Consider the following 23,097-nt stretch of genomic DNA (forward strand, 5'->3'; position numbering starts at 1 on the left):
CGAGTCGTCAAATCGCTCAGATTATTTCCATATGAGTTGAACGCAGCACCGTGTTATCGAGTGTGGGCGGAGAGCATGGAAACCATAGATGGAAACCATAGAGATATAACACTATGCGTTATGAGATATAACACTATGTGTTATATCTCTATGATGGAAACCCTGTCAACAACTGATGGAAAAAGTCATGTATGCTATTGTATGGCGGTCTATATAATTTATATTGTTGTATGTTTCTATTTCACAGTCTATCTTTGTTACAGGATCCATTTTGTAGTTATTTCCAACCAACAGCACACGAATGCACAAGTCGTTTTTACAACTTCCGACCTCGAAAGAAAGAACTTACGAGCAGCACTTGAAGACAACATTATTCGTTCGTCGAGTACAAACTTTTTAACTGGAGATTTACGGCATAATTGCGCCACCTACTGTGCATACATGGAAACTGTCTAGAATATAAAACACTATGACAGATATAGCAAGATTAGTACCAAGACAGTGGTCTGCTTTATACGACTTAACGTGAAATACATATAGAGTCTACTTGCTTGCTGCTATGTATTCAAAATTTGCTCTTTGAAATTTAAACATCTGATATGGAATTAATTTATATCATGATTTGAGAATTTAATTAATTCTGAAGACTTTTGAAGCGATTTTTTATTTGAAAAAGGTACAGAAAATGAATAAAGTAAGCAACATGGATTGTATAAATATCTGTGCAACCAAAATGAGCACTGAGGCACTTCAATGCCTTCTGCTGCCATGTGATATTATGCTTAAACCCAGACTCTCCAGCTCATGTCCAGCCACAAACTACTCACAAACCTCAGCATACCACATCCATTTTCCACACAATTCATTTTCTATTTCTCAATACATTTGTTTTAAGTTTCATTTCATGTTCTAAACTAAAACGAGTGTGATCAAAAAGGATTGACAAGTAATTTGGAGTTTAAAAAAAGGATAGGATGTAGCCTGGGTAGAGAAATCACTAAAATCATATGTTAACAATGGGAGTGGCTGATTTAATATGGGTGAGGGGGTGTAAAATCTTTTGCAGTGCAACAGAAATTAGTGACTTTTTTTGTTCATGAGCTGCCTTGTGAATTCAGCAGTCAGAATAACAGCAGTTGGAGTTAACATTGGAAGCATGCACACTAAAGGTCAGAGGGTAACAGAGGAGGTGCTCAGTCACACAAGCCACCAGGCAACAGCACTGTGCTAATAGGGTTAACTAAACACAAAATAATAAACAAAAAAAAAATTCCAGCAACTCAACAAAGACCACTGAATTACATTCTGTTGCAGTGCTTTGGCCCAAAAACCCCGATGGCACATTTAATTGGACACCAACTGTTAAGCGGAGAGACCGAGTCAGTACTATGTTACATACAGTATGTTCAAAATGTTCTTTCTTGATCTCAGTCTCCTGAAACTGTTGCATGTTGACATGGCTCATTCTCAGTAAAGAGAGCACGAGGACAGAGAAGCGCACTTTGTTTTTCTCCCATACAAAGTACACCGACAGATGGATGATATAAAGTGCACCCCAAATTTTTATTCTCACATGATTTTCAACCTTACCTTGGATGTAGTAGTGTTCGGTCCCAGATGTTTAAGATATTTGCTTCTGCAGTGGAGGTACTACATTTATGAAATCTAAAATTGTCCAACGGGATCGACTACAGCCAAAGTGAGAGGAAAATCATATGTAACTGTGTATATGGTGTAAGTGCACCCACTTGCACAACCACAGCCTTGATTCAAACATCGCAGCATCACTGCTTTGTATTTTACATCAACATTTCCCACTCTCAAAATTACACAGAATCACTACTTTCAGAAAACATTCATCGTATCGTAAATTACCACAGCAACAATGACGATCCTCCTCTGGGAAATTCCACCTCGTCGGCCAAGTCGGCCGAGTCCTTAGCAAGGAGTGCATACATAGTGAATACCACAATCTGCAATATTATCGGTAATTATTCTTATTATCAAAGCACATGTCATTAGCTCAAAAAGAAATAAATACATATATAACAATATGATCCATAACACTGAAGTCTGGTGAGCGTTTGCACCGGGGTCAGACGCCCAGCTTGTTGGCGATGGTCATGACCACTTTGAGGATGGGCATGAAGGCGGAGATCTCGCTGAAGTTGCTGCTGCCGACCACCTGGGTGTGGACCTCCAGGCCCCGCTGGTAGTTCTGGCTCGCCACACAGCGGCTGATCTCATGGAGCCCGCCCAGGATGTTGTGAGAAAGCTACGAGTTGGGCAGAGAGATTACATGAAACGTTACCGCGAGGCACCAGCTCCCTCTTCCAGATCAAGGCAGGTTTCTATCATACAGTTTTGTTACAGGTGGGAGGCTGTCTGGGTCACTTGCTGCTCAATATACTGTACACTGATTGCTTTATTATGACCAAGTATCAGAGAGGAAGTTGCTGTACTAGGCAACTTCATCTCTGTTAAACTGAGCCAATGAAAACAATCCTTTCCAAAATAACAATTCCTTACCGACTGTTCTCTCAGCTTGTCATACAGGTATCCCAGGCGTTTGGCTGCATCATCAAGTTTCCTTTTTGTTTGCTGCAAAGGAAATATTTCTTTCTTTATTTCATATCCAACAAAACACCAACTTTTTCCTTTAATCAGTACAGGCTTTATTGCCAACACCATGCAAAGCTGGATGATGCCACATGATTAGCAGGCTTTGACACTTACAGGGTCTCCTGCTGCTAGCTGGCAGCGCTGCACCAGGCTGTCAAAGGTGGACTTGAGGATCATGTGTTCACCAGGGATTTCCCTCTGCTCCACCCTCTCTGCTGGCAGCTGCTGAAGGAGCTGAAGAAAAAAGTATAGAAATACTTAAACAACAGTGTGCTGACAAAACAGCCATTCAGCAACAGCCCCTGTCTGACACCGACCTGCACGCTGGGCTCCTGCGGGGCCCCGGGGGGGACCTGGGCGTGGTCATGGGGCTGAGGGGCCTCGACTGGGAATCCCATCACAGGTGCAGTGATGGGGGCTGGTGGAGTGTAGTTATCAGGGACCTGCGTACACACAGCAGCACAGGAGGAGGGTTACAAAACACTGAGGGCACTGAACCTCCTGAGACAGCTGTGTTCAGGAGATACTGACCTTGTCTTACCTCCCTGCCTATTGTCATTTCAGAAAAATCAAATTACAATTATCCAATCATGCTACGCTAAATTTAATACTTCAGTATATTATATATGCTATATAATACTACTAAGAATAATTTAGAATGAATATATTATTAAGGATGCATGATAGGTTGGGTTACTGAACTGAGCTGTTGAGAGGGGTTGAATTATTAACTTATACCTGGCACAACTGCACAGCAGGCTCTTATACCATGTATCTTAGGGGATGCAAACCATGTCATGTATTTAGCAATTTAACGCATTAATGTGAAGTTCATGCAAAGGTTAGTGACAGCAATGTACATATAACTATGTGCTTATGTCACATTATGTTGCCAGGTGTTTAAAACTTAGCCCAGGAGTCAGTAGAACCTTGGAAAAGTGGAGACATCTACACATTCTGAGTTTCTCCCTGTCCATCTCAACAGACAGAGTGAGGTACGGAGGGATTTGTAAAAGTAATAGATGCAGGACTACCTTCTTCTTCCTGGGTCCACCTCGCACTGCTGGTGGGTCATTCCAGCCATCTTGAGATCCTGAATCAGAACAAAGGCAGAATTAGAAAGAAACTCAGCTATTGGACCTTTGCCAACAGCCACTCCTCTAGTCAAACTCAAGCAGCCAAAGATCAGCCTTTATGAGACAATCTCTTTGAGCCAAGGTTAGTCTACATGGCAAAAGCACATAAAAAGGTGAAAAACGGATGTATTTGCCATAGATTCCAGCAGTTAAATGAACACAGAAACTAAATAGAAAATATGGCAATGTTCAGGCAGCATCCTAATAATTATTCAACAGCAGTTGTAGGTTAACGGTATACCACTGTTGAATCATAATTCGTACTTCATAATAGACCTATTTAGATGTCAAATACAATCAATTTAATATTTGCAAATACTGTAAAATTGATTATTCATTTGCAGTGTTAATAACGCGTGATAAAAAATGTATTATCTTCATTAGGAGCCGGACTATATGATCCAAAATAAAACCCATCTTGATTCAAGCCTGGACTTTGTAATTTTTTCACCATGTGGTTATAGCCAACATACAAACATATCAGCTCTTAAGTCACTACATTTCCCTCAAGCATGTGGCTGCACAAGCAAACATTACCATACATGTTTTCAGTGCACTCTTATGCCATATCCAACCCTAACCCTGTCACCTTGATCGTCACACTGGAAATTCAGCCAAGGAAAGTATCCTGAAAGTCAAATGAGGGGGACAGCTGAATAGGAGCGAATAATAACCATTAGCAACATATTCCATGTGTAGATCTGTCTTTAAGTATCTGGAAATGGAATATCTTACTGACAATTCTTTGATGAGCATGACTGAAATAGCAAATGGAATGAACACGATTGTGATGATGATTTGCTTTGGACTAAAAAGTGATTAAAATGTGATCTACCTGTAGGAGGAGGAGGAGGGACGGCGGAGCCAGCGAAGGGCTTTACAGCAGGAGCTCCGGGGCCTCCCTGGGGATATCCGGACCCGAGAGGGGTGTACGGGCCAGCTGCCATGGGGGGTGCAGGTACTTGGTTGTGAGAGCCCCCAGGGTACATGGGGACCGGGGCTCCGGGCTGCGAGCTGGCAGGCATGGGGCCTGAAGGTAAAGAGGTGGAGGGCATGAAGCCCGTCGGCGGCACACCGGGGCTGGGCATGGCGGGCAGGCCCCCGGGGGTAGACGACGAAGACGGCAGTGAAGGTCCTGATAAGTTAGCAGCTGGCATAGTAGGACCTGGAGGAGGGAAGGCTGAGGGTCCACCCATAGGCATAGGCTGGGGCTGGAATGGCTGATGAGGAGGGAAGCCTGGGGAAGGACACAAGTAAGTGCTATTATGTCAAATCAAATCAACCTGAACTTAGTCAAAGCAGTATGCAAATGGATGATTGTCAAACCTGAACCAGTAGCAGGATGTTGGGGGTAGGAAGGCCGTATGGTAGGGCGGGGCGCGCTGGGCGGCAGTACATGAGAGGAGGGTGGCAGGCCAGGCCCGGCGTTTGTAGGAGCAGCATGTGGGGTGAAAACCGATGGCATAGGAGGTTGCCCAGCTGGAGCCATCTGGGCAGGAGGGCCAGGCTGGTACTGACCCTGTGGTGGAAACAAACACAGCCTCATCGTCACTAATTGCAAGTCTTAGAGAAATTTCCTAACACCCATAATAACATAGGAGGGGCACAAACTTTGCGTTCAATCACTGAGGAATTAATACCATAATTTGTGCTTTTTGTGCAGGTGTCTGAGCAGCAGGAGTGGACTTGGTTGTGGGCACGCTGACTCTGTTGAAGGGGCCGGGAGGCTGCTGTCCAACGGAGGCCTCTCCCTGAGCGTGGAATAGCCTGTCTCTCAGCATCGTGATCCCAGACTGGAGAGAGACATGCAAACACACAAAGTGATTCAGTCAAAGAAAGCAGAACCACGACTTTTGAGTATTTTGGAATGAGGCTGGCTGCTATGCCTCTTACTTGGTCTGAGTTCTCAGGCAGGTAGGTCATGGCAGTGGCCAGGCTTCCTTCTGCAGCCAGTATGCCGGCGTAGCGAGTTAGCTTCTCTGCCAGGATAGGGCTCTGGACTGCCACCTCGCTATTGCGAAGGCGTTCGATTGACTTGCGCAAAATCATCACTTTCTCCACCAGATCCTGTCAAACACACACACACAGTCAGAGTTTTGAAAACTAACTTTACAACTGTAGATGAAGCAGTGCTTGATTTATAATGACTTTGACAGGTCAAAATGGGCAATGGCATAACCTAGATCAAACCTTACAAAACGGTATACCTCGAGAACAAGAGGGGAGGAGCAGTCCCTCTGCAGGGCCCAGCACTCCACTAGCTTCTCAATGTTCCCAGAGCAGATATAACAGAGACAGGCCTGCAGGCAGCGCTTCTCTGTCCCCTCGCCCTCCAAACGGGCCCCCAAGGTGTCTACCAAGTAGGAGAAGGAGAGAATGAAGGGCGACGAAGACAAGGGGAGGATTACAGGGGGAACAGAGGGGTTGGGTACAGATGTAGACATGTTAGAAGGCGAGTAAAACAAGTACTACTGAAAAGGTGCAACTCACCTGGAGGCAAAACAAGTCATAGCATGATTAATGTGCTGCTACACTCCTGAGCAACTTACCGCACAGACGAGCAAACTCTTCAGGGTGAGCGTAGGTCAGCAGAGCAGCGAGAGCCTCCTTCCAGTTGTCCAGCTCACAGCTTTGCACTATGTCTCTCCAGTTCTGGGTGACCACTGATGATATAAGCTGGTGTGGGAGGGGGGAAAATTAAATTGACTTATATACCTCTAAAACACCTATTCCCATCTGATTGTACCAACTGAATGAATTAAATTTTACTGTAACAACAGGTTTTATGAGACATCGGTTCTCTTACCATTGAAATGCTGTTCTTCTGCTTGTCCAGGTATCTCTGCTGAGTCTTCTTGAGCAGCTCCTCTCCTCCACTGATAGACAGCAGGATGGCTTCAGCGTAGCGGCCGTCATTCAGACACAGGTCCACCGCTCCCTCAAAGTTACCCACCAGCAGCGCCTGGCTTATCAAACCGTCAGTATCTTCAAAAGAACAAAAAAGGGCATGAGCCGTTGACCAAGCAACACGAGCCGCAGTTATATTCGCAATTATGGAAAAAAACAAAGAGAGATATCCAAAGATATCCAAACAGTGGACTAACGTGTAATAGTATAATCAATTGTGTCATAAATGGGGAATTTTACCAGATGAAACAGGGATCTGGAAGTTGGAATTTTCCTTTGGAATCTGGCTGAAGAAGTCTGATGGTGAAGCAGAACCTGAAGTCGTGATTTCAGCTGCAGCACTCGCTTCATCAGACCTCTGAAGAAATAGAAAAAGGAATATTTTACAGGCAACAAGAGCAGCAAGATTTAAAAAATACAAAATAATGACCACATGGATTAAAGAATAAACTGGTAGCGTGCAGGATTGCTGACCTCAGTGGAGAGCAGCTGCATCTTTTCTGCCAAATCTTTGGCATCTACTCCATGTCCATTGGGCTGCAAATTCTTCCCCAGGCATTTTGAAATCTGAATTAACACAATGTGTTATAACTAAAAGATAGGATTTCATTTAGAAACACCTGCCTACAAATGTTAGATATTAATTACCGACATTGCTACATGCAAACCAGAGACAGAATACCTTTTTCTCCAATTCATCTTTGCTGAAACCCAAAAGTCTGAGGAATTTAACACGGGCTTCATCCTCAAAATTTACCTGAAAAAATTGAAGCAGTGAATTAGCTTAGAAAAGTAACAGTTCCACACTAATTGACAGATTTAGAGCCAATGATATGTCTCAATATGTAGAGTATGCAAGGCCCACCAGAAGGAACTTCCATATGTCCTGCTCAGCGTCTGAGGCGGCGTTTTGGATCTTGGCCTGGCAGTAGTTGGTGAAGGAGCCTGACTGCAGCGCCGCCTGAAGCTCCCTGGAGCGCTGGAGGAACTCGGTCTCTGTGGTCACCTGGCTCACAAACACCTGTCTGGGGACGGGCTGGGGGCTCTGCACTGGAGCCGGCTTGGGGTTCTCAAAGGTTATCAACTTCCCGCCAAACTGAAACACAAGAAACCAGCACCTCATTTAGAAAATTTATAGTAATGCTGCTTCATTACCATGGCCATTAACAGTTTTATATTAAGTTGCACTCACAGCAAATGAAGCCCCCACTGGCCTGCGCACCCACTTAGGTGGCTTCTTCAGAGGGGGAACTATGGTGGCCTGTGCTGCAGGTTGGGGAACTTGTAGGGGAGGGAGCACCTGCCCTGTCCCAAAGGGATCCATTGTGTCAAATGAGGAGGATATCTGTTGAATAAACACAAAGGTTTAATAAAACAAGCACAACTCAGACGATTATCTCTGATCATCCCACTAAGTCATTTAACTATCTTCAGATTTACAAGTCATACATGTGTCCATGACAACATGTTGATTAATCCATGTTAATCTGTGTCTGTGTTAATCCATTCACACCAGCATGATCTCACTGACAAACACCCACATTTCTCAGCACATGGCCTTAGGGATTAAAAGGAGGCAAAGCCACAGGTACGAGAGCCACTACCTTATCAGCGGTGCTTTGCTGCTGAGCCTCCAAGCTCCCTCCCATCACAGAGTAGACACTGATCCTGCCGTCAAATGAGGCCGCTGACAGCAGGGCTGGATTCCTGGGGCACCACTGGACATCAAAACACCACTGGTTGGTTGTTGGCAGCTCATAAATGACCTGGAACGAGAGACATGAGATATGTGAGGATCCGTGGCATTGTTATAATATTACAGTAATGATGTAAGGTAACTGAGGGGTAATAAAGAAACAGCTCCTAATGGGACATACTTCTCCTGTGTTTGGATTCCAGCAGAGGATACGGTTGTCTTTAGCGCTACTCAGTAGGAGCTCCGAGTCCGCTTGGCTCCAGGATATGGACAGAATTCCCCTAATAAGAAAATAGGATTAAATGAACAGAAGGCCGGTCCTGCTAAATGACCTAAACACATTGATTAGCATGATATATATGGCGAACTGCTAAAGCCTTACCTTGTGTGGTTCTCGAGGACTTTGAGGGGCGATGTGGCGAAACGCAGGTCCCACATCTGGATGACTGGAAGGCGGTCATCTTCAGAGGCCAACACCAACTGGGTGGCCACATCAGGGTGCCAGAGCATTCCTGAACAGTGCATCTAGAACACACACACAACAGTTAAGATACACAATGATGAGAGGGATTTTCTACAGGGCGTCATATTGGGTGAGGAACAATAGTCATTTTAAAACGTTAGCGTGTCTGAAATTAACTTCTTGGCTCACCTGCCAAGGCCAGGTAAGCTAAAAAAAATTACCTCCCAAGAATAATTACTGGTCAAATTAATGACTGTGTGAGTAGACTTAGAGTTTTAATGTAAAACTTGCTCACTCACTAATACTACGGCTGTTTTTTGTCTTAGTCTTCCATTTTTAATTTTTAGTAGCCTTTTTAGTGTTCAGCAGGGACAAAGTTAAAGCCACCAACCCTGTTGCTGTGGTCACTGATCTTGATGATGGGCTCATTCTTTCTCAGGTCCCAGACAACAGCTTTCCCACTGGGGTTGGCAGAGGCCAGGATGTGCTGAACCTGCCTGTTCCAGGACACGACACTGATATCTTCAGCGGGCTGAAAGGGGAGAAGGACTGTTACTGACAAAACAAGGCTGCCTGTGTGAGTGTGAGACGGGCAGATGCCTGATATTCAAATGATGCAACCACAGTTTGTGTGCCATGCTAGCAGTGTTAGTGCTGAACATTTAAATTGCCATAAAGAGCCAACTGCTGACACCGATATGGGATCAGGATCAGAAATACACATGCCAAATCTAAGTAAGTGCACACACCTATTGTAGCTTGCTAGATAAATATTTAGATCATAACCATGGCAGTAAGTGCTATACACACACCGATCATTTCCACTATATCAAAGAGGCCACCGTGTTAAATCATATATTTATAAAAGTTGCTTATGCTTATAGCACTTTTTCAAATTCTTAAATGAATGACTTGTTTGGGACATGACCATTTTGTAAAAGAAAATGTCCCTGTGACAAGGCATTATCATTCCCATTATCCCAAAGCGGTTACACACACACCACACACCAAATGGAAACCACAAACAAAACCTTCTTGTGGCTTTCTTTCTTACCTCGCATTGCTACAAAAGGTAAGGAAACAGGGAGACAACTGTTCAACATACTGTACTCCTGTTGGGGATTGTGGTTTCTATTTTCTGTTTTGACTTCAAGCACAAATGTGGGTCAGAATCAAAATCAGAAGAAATCAACCCATCCCCCACCACCGTGAACTTCATAAAACTTATGATTGTCCAATCATATTTTACCATAAAAGTTTGATTTAAAACATGTAAATATGCACTTGCCTGTGCCTTTGCCCCTGGTGTCATTGGGTTGCTAAAGTTGTTCAAATCCCAGATGTATATCTCTGAATCATTTGCTCCTGATGCAAGGAGATTGCTCTGGAAGAGAAATCAAGTGAGAAAGATGAACTTTTGCAGTACAGAACCACTAGCAGAAAACAATGGGATGTCCTTTCTAAATTATCTCTCATCACATACAGGATCGCAGACATTACCTGAAAAGGGTTGAAATCGAGCGCTCGGACGGGGCCTGTGTGTTTGTCAGACTGTCCCACTACTGCCTCTGCTCCAGAGGTCATTATGGCTTCCGGGCTATATACTGTTAATGTGCCATTTTCACTGCCACCAACCAGTCTCCCTCCTGAACCGTCTGCTCCCATTCCAAAATTCACCCATACGATACTGTGCAACCTATGGAACATAAAGGTGATACCGTGAGTACAAGTATTTGTTACAAATGACATACCCATGGCCCCAGTTAAGAGCAGTTGTTTAAGATAAGATATCAATTTATTAATCCCCTTGGGGAAATCCGGGTGCCACAGCAGCAACTGGCAGAACAGTACCAGGGAAAAATAAGTACAGAAGATAATAAAGAGAAGAGGTAATAAGATAAAAATTAAAGGTAAAGGTAAGGTTAGAGTCACATGTATCCCTTCTAGCCAAGGATCATTTACTTCTTTTTTTAATTAGGTACTGCTCAATAAAGAACAGACATGACTTGTGGAAATGATTTTCTCCAGTGCAAAAGTTTAACAAAGTTTGATAGTACACTGTGAAGCGTCTGACACTGACTGACTGACCTAATTTTTGCCATTCATTAGTATCAGGATGTGAAATTAACACTGGTCACTAGCCAAATGCTGGTAAATCTTTGTAGCTGACAAGTTTTCAACCATGTTTAGAGGATGTTTTCTACATTATGACTGCTGAATTAAAGCATCTCGTGGAAAAAAGCAGCATGCTGAGTTAGTACTATCCTGTATCAAAGTACTTTGCCATGTTGTCACTTCTCTACGGTTGGCCGACATGGGCATTGGTAGTGAACTAGTGGCCTAATTTGACCCGTTACAATATTGCCAATAAATTCCTGTTATGGTATAATCTCTAATAGCTCACCTGTTTGTGGTGGGCAGTGACCCCTTGAGCTTCATGTCCAGAGAGGGATCAGAAAAATCCACCTCGAATATCTCAAGGGCAGCAGTGGTGTTAAAAGAGGCATCAAGCTGTTGTGCCGAGGTGCCTGTTTATTGACCAAAACTACAAGTTAAAATCAGCAATCTGCAGCCTGTAGGCCTAACTAAAAAATACACATCTAGGAACAAGTGCTGTGTAAAACATCATGTGTTTTGAAACAGGGTACACAGACTGGAATATGACAGCTACCTAAGGCCAGGTAGATAGGATGGTGCATGGCAGGGCTCCACGCCTGGTGGGCTGTCCTCTGGATCTCCTTCAGCCTCATCTTCCTCTACTGGTGTATACTATCAGAGTCCTGGATAGAGGAACACAGACTCCACTATATCATGGACAATTTATTCCTTCACATAGTCGTTATGAGTCTAGCAATGTGAATGTAGCAAAACAATGTATTAAATACCTCTAAAGTAAGTGAGACGAAATGTGAGGGAATGTGATTTGCATAAATGTATGCCTGTCTTCTACATCAACATGAAACAGGGTACCACCCATATTGACATAGTGACTCCAACTATTCCCTGGAATTGCTAGCTAACGCTAACTGTTAACCACAATTGCCACAATATTAGGAATGTTTACATTATGCCAGCATCACCTTTATTGTGAAATTATGAGGGGAGACACAAACTATATAACGTTAAAGCTAAGCGGCTTGAAAATTATTTTCAACTGTATCATTTCGCAACTGCTAACGTCAGCCTTGTGAGATGAGCTGATGACGGTTCCGTTCGCAACACATTACACCGACTTAACGTTAGCTACGCTATTAACGTTACACACATAACACCTGGATGAACAGCTTCTTTATAGCTAACGTATCTAAAATAGTTTGAAGGGAACACTGATTCTCTGTTCATGCCAACACACAAGAAGAAGTCATACAGGCTAACATTCCATCTTGTCACTCTCAACCATTGACTGGCCACACAATTCCAGTTAATAGTCAGAGCCGATAACTAATGTTAGCTAGCGAGCTAACTACATCTCCTGTTGGCCTTGTTCCACAGACAACAGATACGTTACACTATTTATCAGACGCACTAAACGCCAATCAAACCGATTCACATGGCTTTGACTATAATAATGTACTCACGTCAGTTGTTTATCACAGTCGTACTGTCCTAACCAACAACAAACTGTAGAGCTACTGCCAAGCTAGCAGCTAAGCCGCAGACTCCGACCAAAGTGCTTTGCTGTGTTGTCAGGTCTCTACGGTGGCCGACATGGGCAATAGGTGCGCGTTAATGGCCTAATGTGACCCGTTACACTGTTGCCAAGAAAACATATTCTCATCTTTCACTCGTGTGCTAATGAAAGGATCTAAGAAATCCCATATCTTCCATGTATATAATGTTTAAAAAAGAATCAAACATCCAAGTGTGTTATCAATCCACAATATCATCCACAATAAAAAAAAATGCAACAGAAAGGAACATAACTGTTAACATAAGTCTTTATTCATGACAGAAGTATATATACATAGAAGTAGAGTCAGTTATTAGACATTAGATTTCATAATGTTTGACTTCCTCAGGTTCTTTCTCTGGATCTCCTCCTCTCTCCAAGTACAGGTTGTTATAGGGATATTGTTTCGGTGCCTGGAACAGAGAAAAACGATTTAATGAAAATGTGCATGTCATTGAATGAAGGACACAGTAAAAGCATTTTGTCTTGAGCTGGCACAGCACTAAAATACAAAGCATTTCAACTCTTTTGTAGACCCCTTCCCTTTATCTTAACCTATTCTTACTCACGGTGTGACTGAATAATTAAATATTCATGCAGATTAACTGGGAGTGATTCCAAATAATGATGAGGGGACACAACCACAAAAGAGCAAATATTGTCAGCATAGTTCCAGACTTCGTTGGATACAAATAAGTCATAGTCACTGTTCGTAAGTAACCACCTACAATATACTATGGCTACTTGGTTGCCTGTTAACGTTGAGTAACACTTGGCAGCAATTCCTTCGTGGAAAGTTATAAAACTCTCTCTGGAATCACAACAGAATTCACAAATATGCATTACTCTTTGAAAAACACAAGATTTGCATGAAATGCAATTTTATAGATTTGTCAGTTATACGGATGATTCAATAAGTTGTCCAAATGTCGATGACAATTAGTTGATCAGGAACTGCCCTTGAATGTGCTGTTATTTATAAAACAAGTGAAAATGTGGAGGAGTGAAAGTACCAGCACATCAGCAGAGATGGTAGCTCCTTGATCCTGCTGATGAATCAGCCACAGTTTTCTTTCACAATTGAAATATTTTGAATAATGGGTCCAGCTATCAGCCCAAATTGATGCAAAGACGAAAGCCAACATAACATGCCACTGTTAGGTCTGATAAAATTAACTTAATAGTTCCATATTACCCTATCAAGCTACAGCACAATCAAGTCGAGCAAGGTGGAATTTGAGCTATTCCCCCAATCACAATTGTTCCAAATTCATATAGAGAAACAGAAGATGCAAGGTGGTGAAACATTGATTATTCGAAGACAAGGCAAACAGACAAAAAAAACATTGATATGACAAGCCAGAGTGGTGAGCTCCATCAAAGCAGCATCCCCTGCTTTTAAGACAATTATGATGACATGGTATTTAACACCCATTAAAATACATTTTGTAAGGTGAACAAACTATTCTGGCTTTTGTCTGTACTTACAATAGGTTGGTATGCTGGGAATACCTCCCCAAGGTAGAACATAAACATCATGAATCCGAAGAAACCGAACAGATGTTTGCACATTGTGGACCAGGAAACGGGGCTGGGAGAGGTATCCACACGGTTCCTGATGAACATGTCGAAATTCCAGTGCATCTTAAAAAAAGAGGGAACAAATGCTGATTAATTGTCAGGAGCAATCTCATATTGACAAAACTATTTATTTTGCCATCTAAATTGACTGGTGTTTCTGTGGAATCAAGTGGATCTGAACACTGCCTAAATATCTACCAGCAGTACAGTACCCTTTCAGAGGGATATGATGTACCTCAGAATTATCAATTTCTTATTATTGATATAAGCAATGTCAAAAGTTAAGTTGTGTCATTAAAACTACAATGGTACATCTAGGTATTCTAGGGCATTGTAGCTTTTTACGCCAATTACGATGATACAAAGTGATGTGGGTGTTACAGTATGTCTCTTTAATGTTGTGGTAAATGTTATGAACTGTATATCAATCATATATAGATCATTTTTGGAAATATAAGGGAACACAAAAGTAAATGTATCTTGGAGCATGTAATAATGTCATCATTCTCTTACCGGCTCTCCCCAGTTCCTCCTCAGGTCAGGGTGGTCCCACTGATACCAGGGGTCTCTCTCATGCTGAGATCTATCTGGTAGCTTTGGATAATCACCATAGCTACAAAAAGCACAAATACACACATTAATGGTATGTAACTATCTATGAAATCAATTGCTGGTATGCTGCTGGTGATTTACACAGTGGTGACAGGTGACAGAACACTACAAGCATTTAGTCAACATGATCAAGTTGTATATTACATGTCAACGTACAACAACGTATGACAAAGAAAAAAGTACGGTTGAAACTGCTATGACTGGCTATTCAAAATCAGCCTCACCCCTCGCCTTCGTCGGGATGTGGTTGATAGTCCTCGACCCTCATGTTGTACTTCTTTGCTGCTGCAGCTATCTCCTCTGGGGTCTTGGGGTATGGACCAGGAAGACTATCCTTCGTACCACCAGAGGCTGAAACACGGACAATGGGACATTTGGATACAGAAGCTCATCTACCAGGTCAACTGTAGAAAGCTAGCAAATGAAGCAGTAGGCTGTAACAACAACGTTATTCTATCTGACGTTCTGCAGCCACAGGACAGCGGTGGCCGCTAGCTAGCGTAAGCTAATGTTAGCATGTCAAGGTTATGTCCATTCAGGGGCTGAAACTTAACATTTGAGACATATCTTCAGACGTATGTATCACACAGCATGGTCAAAGGCTAATAAACTACTAACCTGCTCTACATCCCGATAGGAGCGCTGACATGCCAGGCCCTTTCCCTTTAGAAAGAGCTTGGGCCCACCGTCGGAAACCAACACCAGCCATGTTTACTGGCTGCTGCTGTCTGACTGACAACAAATACGCATGCGCAAGATTGGAACTATGGGTAGACAGAACGGCCAATTCATATGGGCCAATTACTTACACTACTTACACTGCTTTAACAAATTACTCTAATTGTTGAATACCCTATTCATTATGTTGATGACGTATACTTAGTTTCCAGGTGTGAAAACATATACTGTAGCAAATGAGGCAAGGAAATAGAATAGACAAGCAAACATTTAGCACAAAGTTATTTATTTAAATATTTATTGTGTTTTGGAATAACAGAAAACATCGCATTGAGAAGAGGAGACAGTGACACTGAAAACACCACCAGCGGCTGAAGGGAAGTTGTCCTCAGAGTGAATGCACTGAACCTCTGAGTCCTGCTCCCCCTCCCATCAGATCCAGCTCAGGTGCACTTCTGCATTTACTGGGGGATCGTCACTCTGCCACTGATGTTAAGTTGAACAAAGTCTGCTAGAGAAGTTCTGCAATGTCCCTTTCCACCTTCTGAATGGGACAGTGAAGGTCATAACTGAAACAAAGAAAAGTGCATTAGACCTATGGGCTTACTGTATGTCTAACTTCAAAGTAAATCGGACATCCATCCAGGTCTATGACGTACCGTCTGAAAGGTACACCATCTGCAGCAAGGAGGAACTTCTCAAAGTTCCACCGAATGTCATTGACTTTGATTGGGGACCAGAATAATTTCCTTATATCTCCAATTACAGCGTTTACAAATGGCAAAGAGTCCTGTTATAAAAGAGCAATAGCAGTATGCGTTGGTTAGTGAGCATTAATTTCAGGGCAAACAGCTGCAGCATTGACAGCAATAAGATATTTAATGACAACTCATGTTTCATCATTAATAAAATCAATTCAAAGCCCAATCCCATACAAAATACACTACCTTGAGATAGGTGAAAAGAGGTTCTTCATTTAATCCGTTCACCTCAACTTTGCCAAACACAGGAAACTTGGGCACAAACCCCCCGCCAGGTCTCGCATACTTCAGAATATTAAGGGTTTCATGATTTTCCTCTGAAACAAAAACAAACAAATAAGATAAAATGGTGATACAGTGTCTAAGTGTGGCTCCAATAATCCAAAATCCAATCCAATGCTTTAACAGAACTAATTGATAAGGGTGAAAAGGGTTTTTCTTATGTTAGTTTTATAAACAGACATGAAAACTGTAATGTGTATATAGGGACTCATGCATAAAACTCTGTGGTAACAGAATAGTGACATGCAAAATCTGCCTGTAAGTTTTATGAATGAGCCCCATATAGTGTTTTCTTCCTACTTCTTCAGAACAACTTGTCATATAACACATCTGACTGAGCATGTACATGTGTGTAGGCCTACAGTAGGCTGCTGATGGCTATAGACCACACTCTGTAAGACTGACAGATAAGAAAGCTTTATTTTTACTAAATAATATTCTTATATATCTGTCCCATTTCAAAAAGTTCACTGTGCCTACCAGGTGCCTGAAGGCCAAATTGATTACAGGAGAATCCTAGGACGGTGAAGTTGAGATCCCCAAACATTTCCATCAGTGCATTCAGTCGGTGGAACTGAGGAAGGAGCAACTGAATAAGACACCAACTCAAATGTCTTGACAAAAGAAGACTGCACAGGCTATGTGTTATGAGATTATGTCATACGGTCATTATTTATGAGTGCTGATGCAAAAGATTACCTCCTCTATTGTTGACCCTCAGAAAGTGGCAAGGTTGACGATCAGAAGCACCTTACCCCTGTAGTTACTGAGTGGAACGGATTGTCCATCCAGGGTCTCAGCACAGAAATCATAGATTGATTTATCCGCCATACTTGTACTTTAGCTTGTATATTGGCTTGTAGTCAGTCAAGAGTGGGTATTCACTCAGCTATCCTGTTGGCTCACCTCATTCAGTGAAACATAACTCTTGGGTCAGCAATTGTTCAGCATGACTGACTCCATTGTTCCTCTGCCTAGAGGTGAATTGGCAGGATGGTCATTTGTTCAACACATACATGGGTCTGCAGAACATGCTCATTTGGCCACATCCTTTCCTCTCACTTTCAACTGACAGTCACAGAAAGAAGTCGAATATCAAGCTGAGATCTGAACTAGTGTATAGGGAATATTTAAAATCAGATTTGTCACTCAACTAGGGACACGTTTATAAAAGGTTCTTACAAATAAATGTGCTCATGACCATGCTCCATGCTAAAGTAGCAAAAATTTGACTTGATGCCAAAATCTGTGGGTTTTTCTGTGCAACAGCTTTATATCATTATTCAACATATGACCTATATTTTCATTTGTGTTATGTAGTCTGAATTGAATGCACAATTTAATCTAAGGTCTAGTCAAAGACAATAGTAGCCTATGTATGTACTTTGTTCTGTAACAACATAGCCAGTGCATGCCCTTTATTTGTTTCTTCATCGCTGATACACCGGGAGAGCAAAATCCGGTGACCAACCACTGCTGGCCAATTTATAAACCCGGAAATCTAAACACATGCTGCTTTCAAGTGTTCTTCGTAAGCTTCTACTCCAAAATTTGAAGACGTAAATACTACCTGTCTCACATTTGGTAGAAAATAATAACAAAATGGACCCTGAAACAAAATAGGTTTTTGGTAGCTGTTTAGTTTTTAAATCATGTGGCACATACCTACTTTGTGCTGCACCGGCAGAATGAATGGGAGAAAAACGCATCGGGCATGCAGTTGATGTTTTAGTTAATTTATAGAGAAAATTAGAGAAAAGTTGTTGTATATATCAGTTTTACCAGCAGTACGGATTCAATTTTCCCTAAACGGCATATCTTGGCAACTCGTGGTCCCGGAAAATGTCCAGATTTCTCCGTCATGTTTACTACTTTGTTGGGTCTTTCAGACACCGTCCGCTAAAATTGATTTTTCTGACAGCACTTGAAGACAGCAATGGTTTACACCTCAAAACGCTTGCAAGATGCGAAGGGAGTGTACAATATTTTACTAGCTATATGAAGAACAACAGTTCATTAACAACTCTATATAACGTTGACGACTCAACATGGATGAAGAAGCAGGAGTGCGAAAGTATGTGCGTTTTGTAAACCGTGGGGTTTGTATTTAAAAAGCAGCCGGCTCGGTGCTCGGCGAGCTAGCTAGCTAGTCAGCTAACGATAGCTTGCGAGCAGCAAGAACCAGGTGACTGAGAGGTGTTACTGCTCCCATTTATTTATCTCAGACAATATCGGATTAACTATTCGTTGTGGATTATTGACTGATATGGAATAAATTAATACAATGGTATGGGTCACAACCTTCACTGATGTAATTCAGCAAACGCTAATGTTACTGTCACTAATCTATAACGTTACTGTCACTAATTTAGCAATACGTTAACAATGATTGTCTAATGATTGTTCCCCTAGAACCGCTTTGGCGTTGCATACAACAGATTTTAGCTCTAAAACAAGATTTGCATTTTTTTCGGCAGCTGCCATCTTTTGGACTTGCCTTGGGAGGATATTATAGTTCCACATATTTTATGCCATTTGCCATTGCGACACCTAGTCAGCCTACAGAGAGTGAGCAAGCAGTTCCACGGCCTCATCCAGGTGTATCTATCCAACTGTCGGACTTATGATCTGTCCCAGGTAGGTGCTGATGAGTGATGGAGTAGGTGTGAAACATTTCAGTGTGGTGGCTTTTCTTACTAGCCTGTAACAGTGAGAGATATTAGTGGCTGCTGTATGAGGTCTTGAAAACGTCTATCATCTGCTCTGTTCTAAACAGATTGGGCCATGCATTCCCAAAGAGGCATTTTGCTCGATGTTACGGGACAACAAAGTTCTCCATAACCTGTCACTTCAGAACTGCTCAGATTGGGTGACAGACAAGGAGCTGCTGCCAGTTATTGGCCAGAACCAACACCTGCTGAGAGTGGACATGAGGGGGTGTGTTCGCCTCACTCGCCACTCCCTGGTGGCCGTGTCCTTGAGCTGCATGCACCTACAGCACCTGGGCCTGGCGCACTGCGAGTGGGTGGACAGCCTGTCCCTGCGCAGCCTGGCTGACCACTGCGGGGGGCTGCAGTCGATCGACCTCACCGCCTGCCGCCAGCTCAAGGACGACGCCATCTGCTACCTGGCCAAGAAGTGTCTGAAGTTGAGGTCTCTGTCTGTGGCAGTCAACGCCAACGTCACTGACGAGTCTGTGGAGGAGGTGGCCAAGAACTGCAGGGGCCTGGAGCAGCTGGACCTGACAGGATGCCTGCGGGTTAGGAACCAGTCCATCAGGTACCATTTCATGACATCACTTGATATCACACTTCATTTTTTTCCCATAGTAATCCAACTAACTGTTAGTTGAGAGAGTCACACTTTGTGCCACCCTGCCCACACTTTGACATGGACCACCTCATCTGTGATCGTTTCTCTGGCACACCCATCCATAAGAATCCTCTGCATGCTGTGCTCACAGGACTGTTGCGGAGTACTGCCCCAAGCTGCAGTCCCTGAAGGTGAATCACTGTCACAATGTGACCGAGTCGAGCCTCGATCCCCTGCGGAAGCGGAATGTAGAGATTGACGTTGAGCCGCCTTTACAGAGGGCGCTGGTACTTCTGCAGGATGTGGTGGGGTTCGCCCCCTTTATCAATCTTCAAATATAGCCAGAGGGCCTTCTATCCTTCCAACAAGTGTAAACAGGTAGGTAATGGTGACACATAGTGGGTTTTGACATGATTGATATCCAAAGCTGATGATCAAATATGCAAACAGGGAGTTCAACTATGTGCCTATGAACATAGCACAAGTCTATTTGCTCATATTCTTTTGATAGACTGCAGCAGATTGTGCTAGTGACAAATGATCAGCAGTAATCAACATGTTCCTTCTTTGGTTACAGGTTTCGTCGTCAAAGCAGTTGACGCCTTTCAACTGCATCTTATGGGTGTATCAGTTACGTCAAGCAATGTCAAGACAAGAAGACATGGGTGTGTACAGTTTGTGGGGAAATATGTTCTGGAAAGAAACTTTTTTTGGAGTGTCATTAAACATGCCTATCTTGGATGGCATCGACAATAATTCTACACTTACAAATGACTGAAGAAAGCCATGCACCTTTCAGAGTTGCTGAAAGGTGCCAACAGATACTATCACTGCACTATTTCTTATTCACTCAGTGTTGTAACTTGTGGCTTTTAAGAAGGGCAAATCAAACCAAAGTACAGCATATTGTTTTTGATTTTTAATCAAAGTACATGTTTTACTTTGTGTATGTTATCAAGCTTTTCACATTGTAAGAAGAAGTAACCTTATGTTTCATTTAGAAACATTTTAAAATGTTTGAGTTTAATTAAACATTTTATTTTGCATGCATGTGCTAACTTAATCCATAGTATTAATAACTGCGTACTTGGTTGGTATAGTGTATTCTTTATTTTAAATAACACCATACCCTATTAAATCTTTCTGATGCCCTTTTTTAAAAATACATTGGTTTGAGATACTGTTGCACAGTACTGTATAAATCTGAAAATATCAAAGTGGAAAAGCAAATTGCATCAGAAATTATGCAACTGTTATCCTGCTAAAATATCAGTCCTATCACCCTAATTCAATTAGGTTAGGCCAAGATTTACTTGGTCATAGAACATGTATAAGAATAACAACAATTTTCACCTTGTTTAAAGCGTTCAAAGTTTATCACACTGTATTACATTGTTGTATATAATATAATCACTGTCTGTCACTATAAAGTAGTTGCAATAGTCCATAATGCCAGGCCTGTGTTGTTCTTGACTCACAAACCTTTCTGCTGTATGAAGCAGCATGAATCTGCTTTGTTGGAATCAACTTCTGAATTGTTAGGACATTTGGATTGCTTGTAAGTTGTCATGGATGTTGTCAATTGGATGTCAGTTTGTACATCTCAAGGTAGAGTATGGAAAAACTACTTTTCACGTATAGGTAGCTGAATACATTTTCTAAGTTGAGCTGATTCAGGTGCACTGATAATTTTGGCACCAAAGAAAAGTTAAACTATCATGAAGAGATCTTGCATCCAAACATTAAAAAAAAAAAGAAGACCCCGGCCTGCTTCTTCTCCCAGCAGCCAACAGAATGGGTCTCAATGAATGGAGAGGAGCCTAGATTGGCCCATATCTGTAAACTGCTGGAAACAAGCAGGCTAGATTCCTGTGTGACATCCCTTAAGAGTAAAGTGTAAGATGCTGTTTTCAAAGCATTGCACTAGTTTGGTTGGAGATGGGGGGTCAGCTCTTACAATTCATGACTGTTTATAACTTAAACCGACACAAGGTGGCAGCAATGAGTTAGGTTATTTGTCAACTTACATTTTGTTGTTTGAGAGGCCTACTGAACTACATTCAGGAAGGAGAGGTGATACTGTACTAAGTCAGATGTGTCAGGATCCAGTGTCACAACTTGTCAGGGGGCCCAGAGTTTCTAGCAGTGCCCCTGACTATATTATAGGACATGTAACTTTGCTATGATGTAGAGAAAGAGCCTATTGTATGAGTGGTTGGACATCAAATTGTGAAAAGAAGCATCAGTTTTATGCTCTGTATGCGCTTGATGCAATGAATCCACAACAGGAATCACGACTTCCCCTTGTTGCTACAGCAATGTATTTTGAAAAACCACTTCTTATGGTTTCCTCTGGTGGTAAGATTGGCAGACTATATTGTAACTTGTCTTTGACAACACAAGAGGTCTATTTTCCACTTGATGGCATGGTTTACCCCATCTGCTCTGTGCTGTCCAGAAACTGAAGGTGCACCAACACAGAGTTGTGCTTGGAGGGCTTCAGGGAGCGGCATCCTTCTGTCAACAGTGCTGATCATGAGATTGTGCTGTTCTGCCAAGGAGATATCGCATTGCCATTCGCAATCTTGTAAAATACATCCTGGAATTTATATTATATACCATAGTTATCCATATTCTACATTTATCAACTAAACGTTGAGATTTCACAGTGTAAGCAAGAACAAAAAAGTATGTCCTTTAGGAGTCAGTGTACAGAATAACATTAATTGCCAAATGAAAGTAATGCTTTTGTCACAGAGAAATTAATGCATCTGTAATTTCCCTCATATGCTCAAAATAGATTATCTATTTCTGCCCCTGCGTTATAGCTCTTGAACAATTTACCATAATACAGGCAAAATATCACATGCTTCAGTGTCACCTGTAACCATAACAATCAGCCAGCAAAAGGCATCCTCAGTGCTCCAGAGGATTGAAGCAGTGTGTAAACAGTACAGTAGCCCTTCCTTGATGTGTTGCTCAGCAGTCAGTGGGTTAAAAGCATTTCAGACCACATCCATCATCTAGGACCTCAATTAGCATTGATCTAGAGGGGGGAAAGAAACATGGCTGCGTTATTATATACCATGGAGCAATTTCTGTTCCAGTGATTGAGTGTATGGGGGGATTTCTGAAACATAGCTGGCCTAACATATTTTGTCTTCCTGTCAATAATCTGGCACTTGTCCAAATTATGGATCAATAGCAACTGATCATTTTATGCTAAGACACAATGAAGTTGGTCCATTTTATTCACTATGCAGCTGTAGCCCCTGGCATCATATAATATACTTAGTAAAACTAGGCTAGATGAAATGTAAAGGGATAAATCTCAATGACGGCTTCCGAAAGCCTTTCTAACAGAGTAACTTAATGAT

General features: G+C 42.2%; 4 protein-coding genes across 4 annotated transcripts; 1 reads left to right on the forward strand and 3 right to left on the reverse strand.

The window, feature by feature from the left end:
- Positions 1–645: 645 nt before the first annotated feature.
- sec31b (SEC31 homolog B, COPII coat complex component) lies at positions 646–12,499 on the reverse strand. Its single transcript, XM_071907682.2, has 27 exons — positions 12,403–12,499; positions 11,496–11,604; positions 11,229–11,352; positions 10,325–10,520; positions 10,113–10,208; positions 9,216–9,356; positions 8,744–8,886; positions 8,543–8,642; positions 8,270–8,431; positions 7,858–8,010; positions 7,531–7,761; positions 7,348–7,422; positions 7,140–7,232; positions 6,906–7,023; positions 6,565–6,743; positions 6,308–6,434; positions 5,966–6,111; positions 5,652–5,825; positions 5,399–5,551; positions 5,085–5,277; positions 4,594–4,995; positions 4,348–4,386; positions 3,657–3,715; positions 2,940–3,065; positions 2,737–2,856; positions 2,530–2,601; positions 646–2,275 (listed from the first exon to the last, which is right to left on the reverse strand). The coding sequence occupies exons 2-27, from the start codon at positions 11,572–11,574 to the stop codon at positions 2,096–2,098; spliced, it is 3,681 nt and encodes a 1,226-aa protein (XP_071763783.2). The 5' UTR covers positions 11,575–11,604; positions 12,403–12,499; the 3' UTR covers positions 646–2,095.
- A 245-nt stretch (positions 12,500–12,744) lies between these two features.
- ndufb8 (NADH:ubiquinone oxidoreductase subunit B8) lies at positions 12,745–15,412 on the reverse strand. Its single transcript, XM_071907867.2, has 5 exons — positions 15,306–15,412; positions 14,912–15,038; positions 14,589–14,688; positions 13,983–14,138; positions 12,745–12,907 (listed from the first exon to the last, which is right to left on the reverse strand). The coding sequence occupies exons 1-5, from the start codon at positions 15,394–15,396 to the stop codon at positions 12,815–12,817; spliced, it is 567 nt and encodes a 188-aa protein (XP_071763968.1). The 5' UTR covers positions 15,397–15,412; the 3' UTR covers positions 12,745–12,814.
- A 324-nt stretch (positions 15,413–15,736) lies between these two features.
- On the reverse strand, positions 15,737–17,239 carry gpx9 (glutathione peroxidase 9). Its single transcript, XM_071907797.1, has 5 exons — positions 17,108–17,239; positions 16,889–16,982; positions 16,313–16,443; positions 16,025–16,155; positions 15,737–15,934 (listed from the first exon to the last, which is right to left on the reverse strand). The coding sequence occupies exons 1-5, from the start codon at positions 17,237–17,239 to the stop codon at positions 15,877–15,879; spliced, it is 546 nt and encodes a 181-aa protein (XP_071763898.1). The 3' UTR covers positions 15,737–15,876.
- Positions 17,240–18,338: 1,099 nt separating this feature from the next.
- Positions 18,339–21,131, forward strand: fbxl15 (F-box and leucine-rich repeat protein 15). Its single transcript, XM_071907683.2, has 5 exons — positions 18,339–18,482; positions 18,886–19,045; positions 19,185–19,687; positions 19,872–20,098; positions 20,298–21,131. The coding sequence occupies exons 1-4, from the start codon at positions 18,457–18,459 to the stop codon at positions 20,059–20,061; spliced, it is 879 nt and encodes a 292-aa protein (XP_071763784.1). The 5' UTR covers positions 18,339–18,456; the 3' UTR covers positions 20,062–20,098; positions 20,298–21,131.
- Positions 21,132–23,097: the final 1,966 nt, after the last annotated feature.

The sequence above is a fragment of the Centroberyx gerrardi genome, chromosome 20 (assembly GCF_048128805.1).
Source record: "Centroberyx gerrardi isolate f3 chromosome 20, fCenGer3.hap1.cur.20231027, whole genome shotgun sequence".
Classification (NCBI taxonomy): domain Eukaryota; kingdom Metazoa; phylum Chordata; class Actinopteri; order Beryciformes; family Berycidae; genus Centroberyx; species Centroberyx gerrardi.

What these genes read in the sequence shown, in the direction of transcription:
- sec31b (XM_071907682.2), bottom strand. Translation starts at nt 11,574, where the DNA reads ATGAGGCTGAAGGAGATCCAGAGGACAGCCCACCAGGCGTGGAGCCCT. An exon ending in TCACTGCCCACCACAAACAG is followed by an intron (nt 10,521 to 11,228) that starts GTGAGCTATTAG and finishes TATGTTCCATAG; the next exon opens with GTTGCACAGTATCGTATGGG. An exon ending in AGAAGAACAGCATTTCAATG is followed by an intron (nt 6,435 to 6,564) that starts GTAAGAGAACCG and finishes CTCCCACACCAG; the next exon opens with CTTATATCATCAGTGGTCAC.
- ndufb8 (XM_071907867.2), bottom strand. Translation starts at nt 15,396, where the DNA reads ATGGCTGGTGTTGGTTTCCGACGGTGGGCCCAAGCTCTTTCTAAAGGG. An exon ending in CCTATCGGGATGTAGAGCAG is followed by an intron (nt 15,039 to 15,305) that starts GTTAGTAGTTTA and finishes TCCGTGTTTCAG; the next exon opens with CCTCTGGTGGTACGAAGGAT. An exon ending in TCCCAGCATACCAACCTATT is followed by an intron (nt 12,908 to 13,982) that starts GTAAGTACAGAC and finishes TCTCTGTTCCAG; the next exon opens with GCACCGAAACAATATCCCTA.
- fbxl15 (XM_071907683.2), top strand. Translation starts at nt 18,457, where the DNA reads ATGGATGAAGAAGCAGGAGTGCGAAA. An exon ending in GGACTTATGATCTGTCCCAG is followed by an intron (nt 19,046 to 19,184) that starts GTAGGTGCTGAT and finishes TGTTCTAAACAG; the next exon opens with ATTGGGCCATGCATTCCCAA. An exon ending in GTTAGGAACCAGTCCATCAG is followed by an intron (nt 19,688 to 19,871) that starts GTACCATTTCAT and finishes CTGTGCTCACAG; the next exon opens with GACTGTTGCGGAGTACTGCC.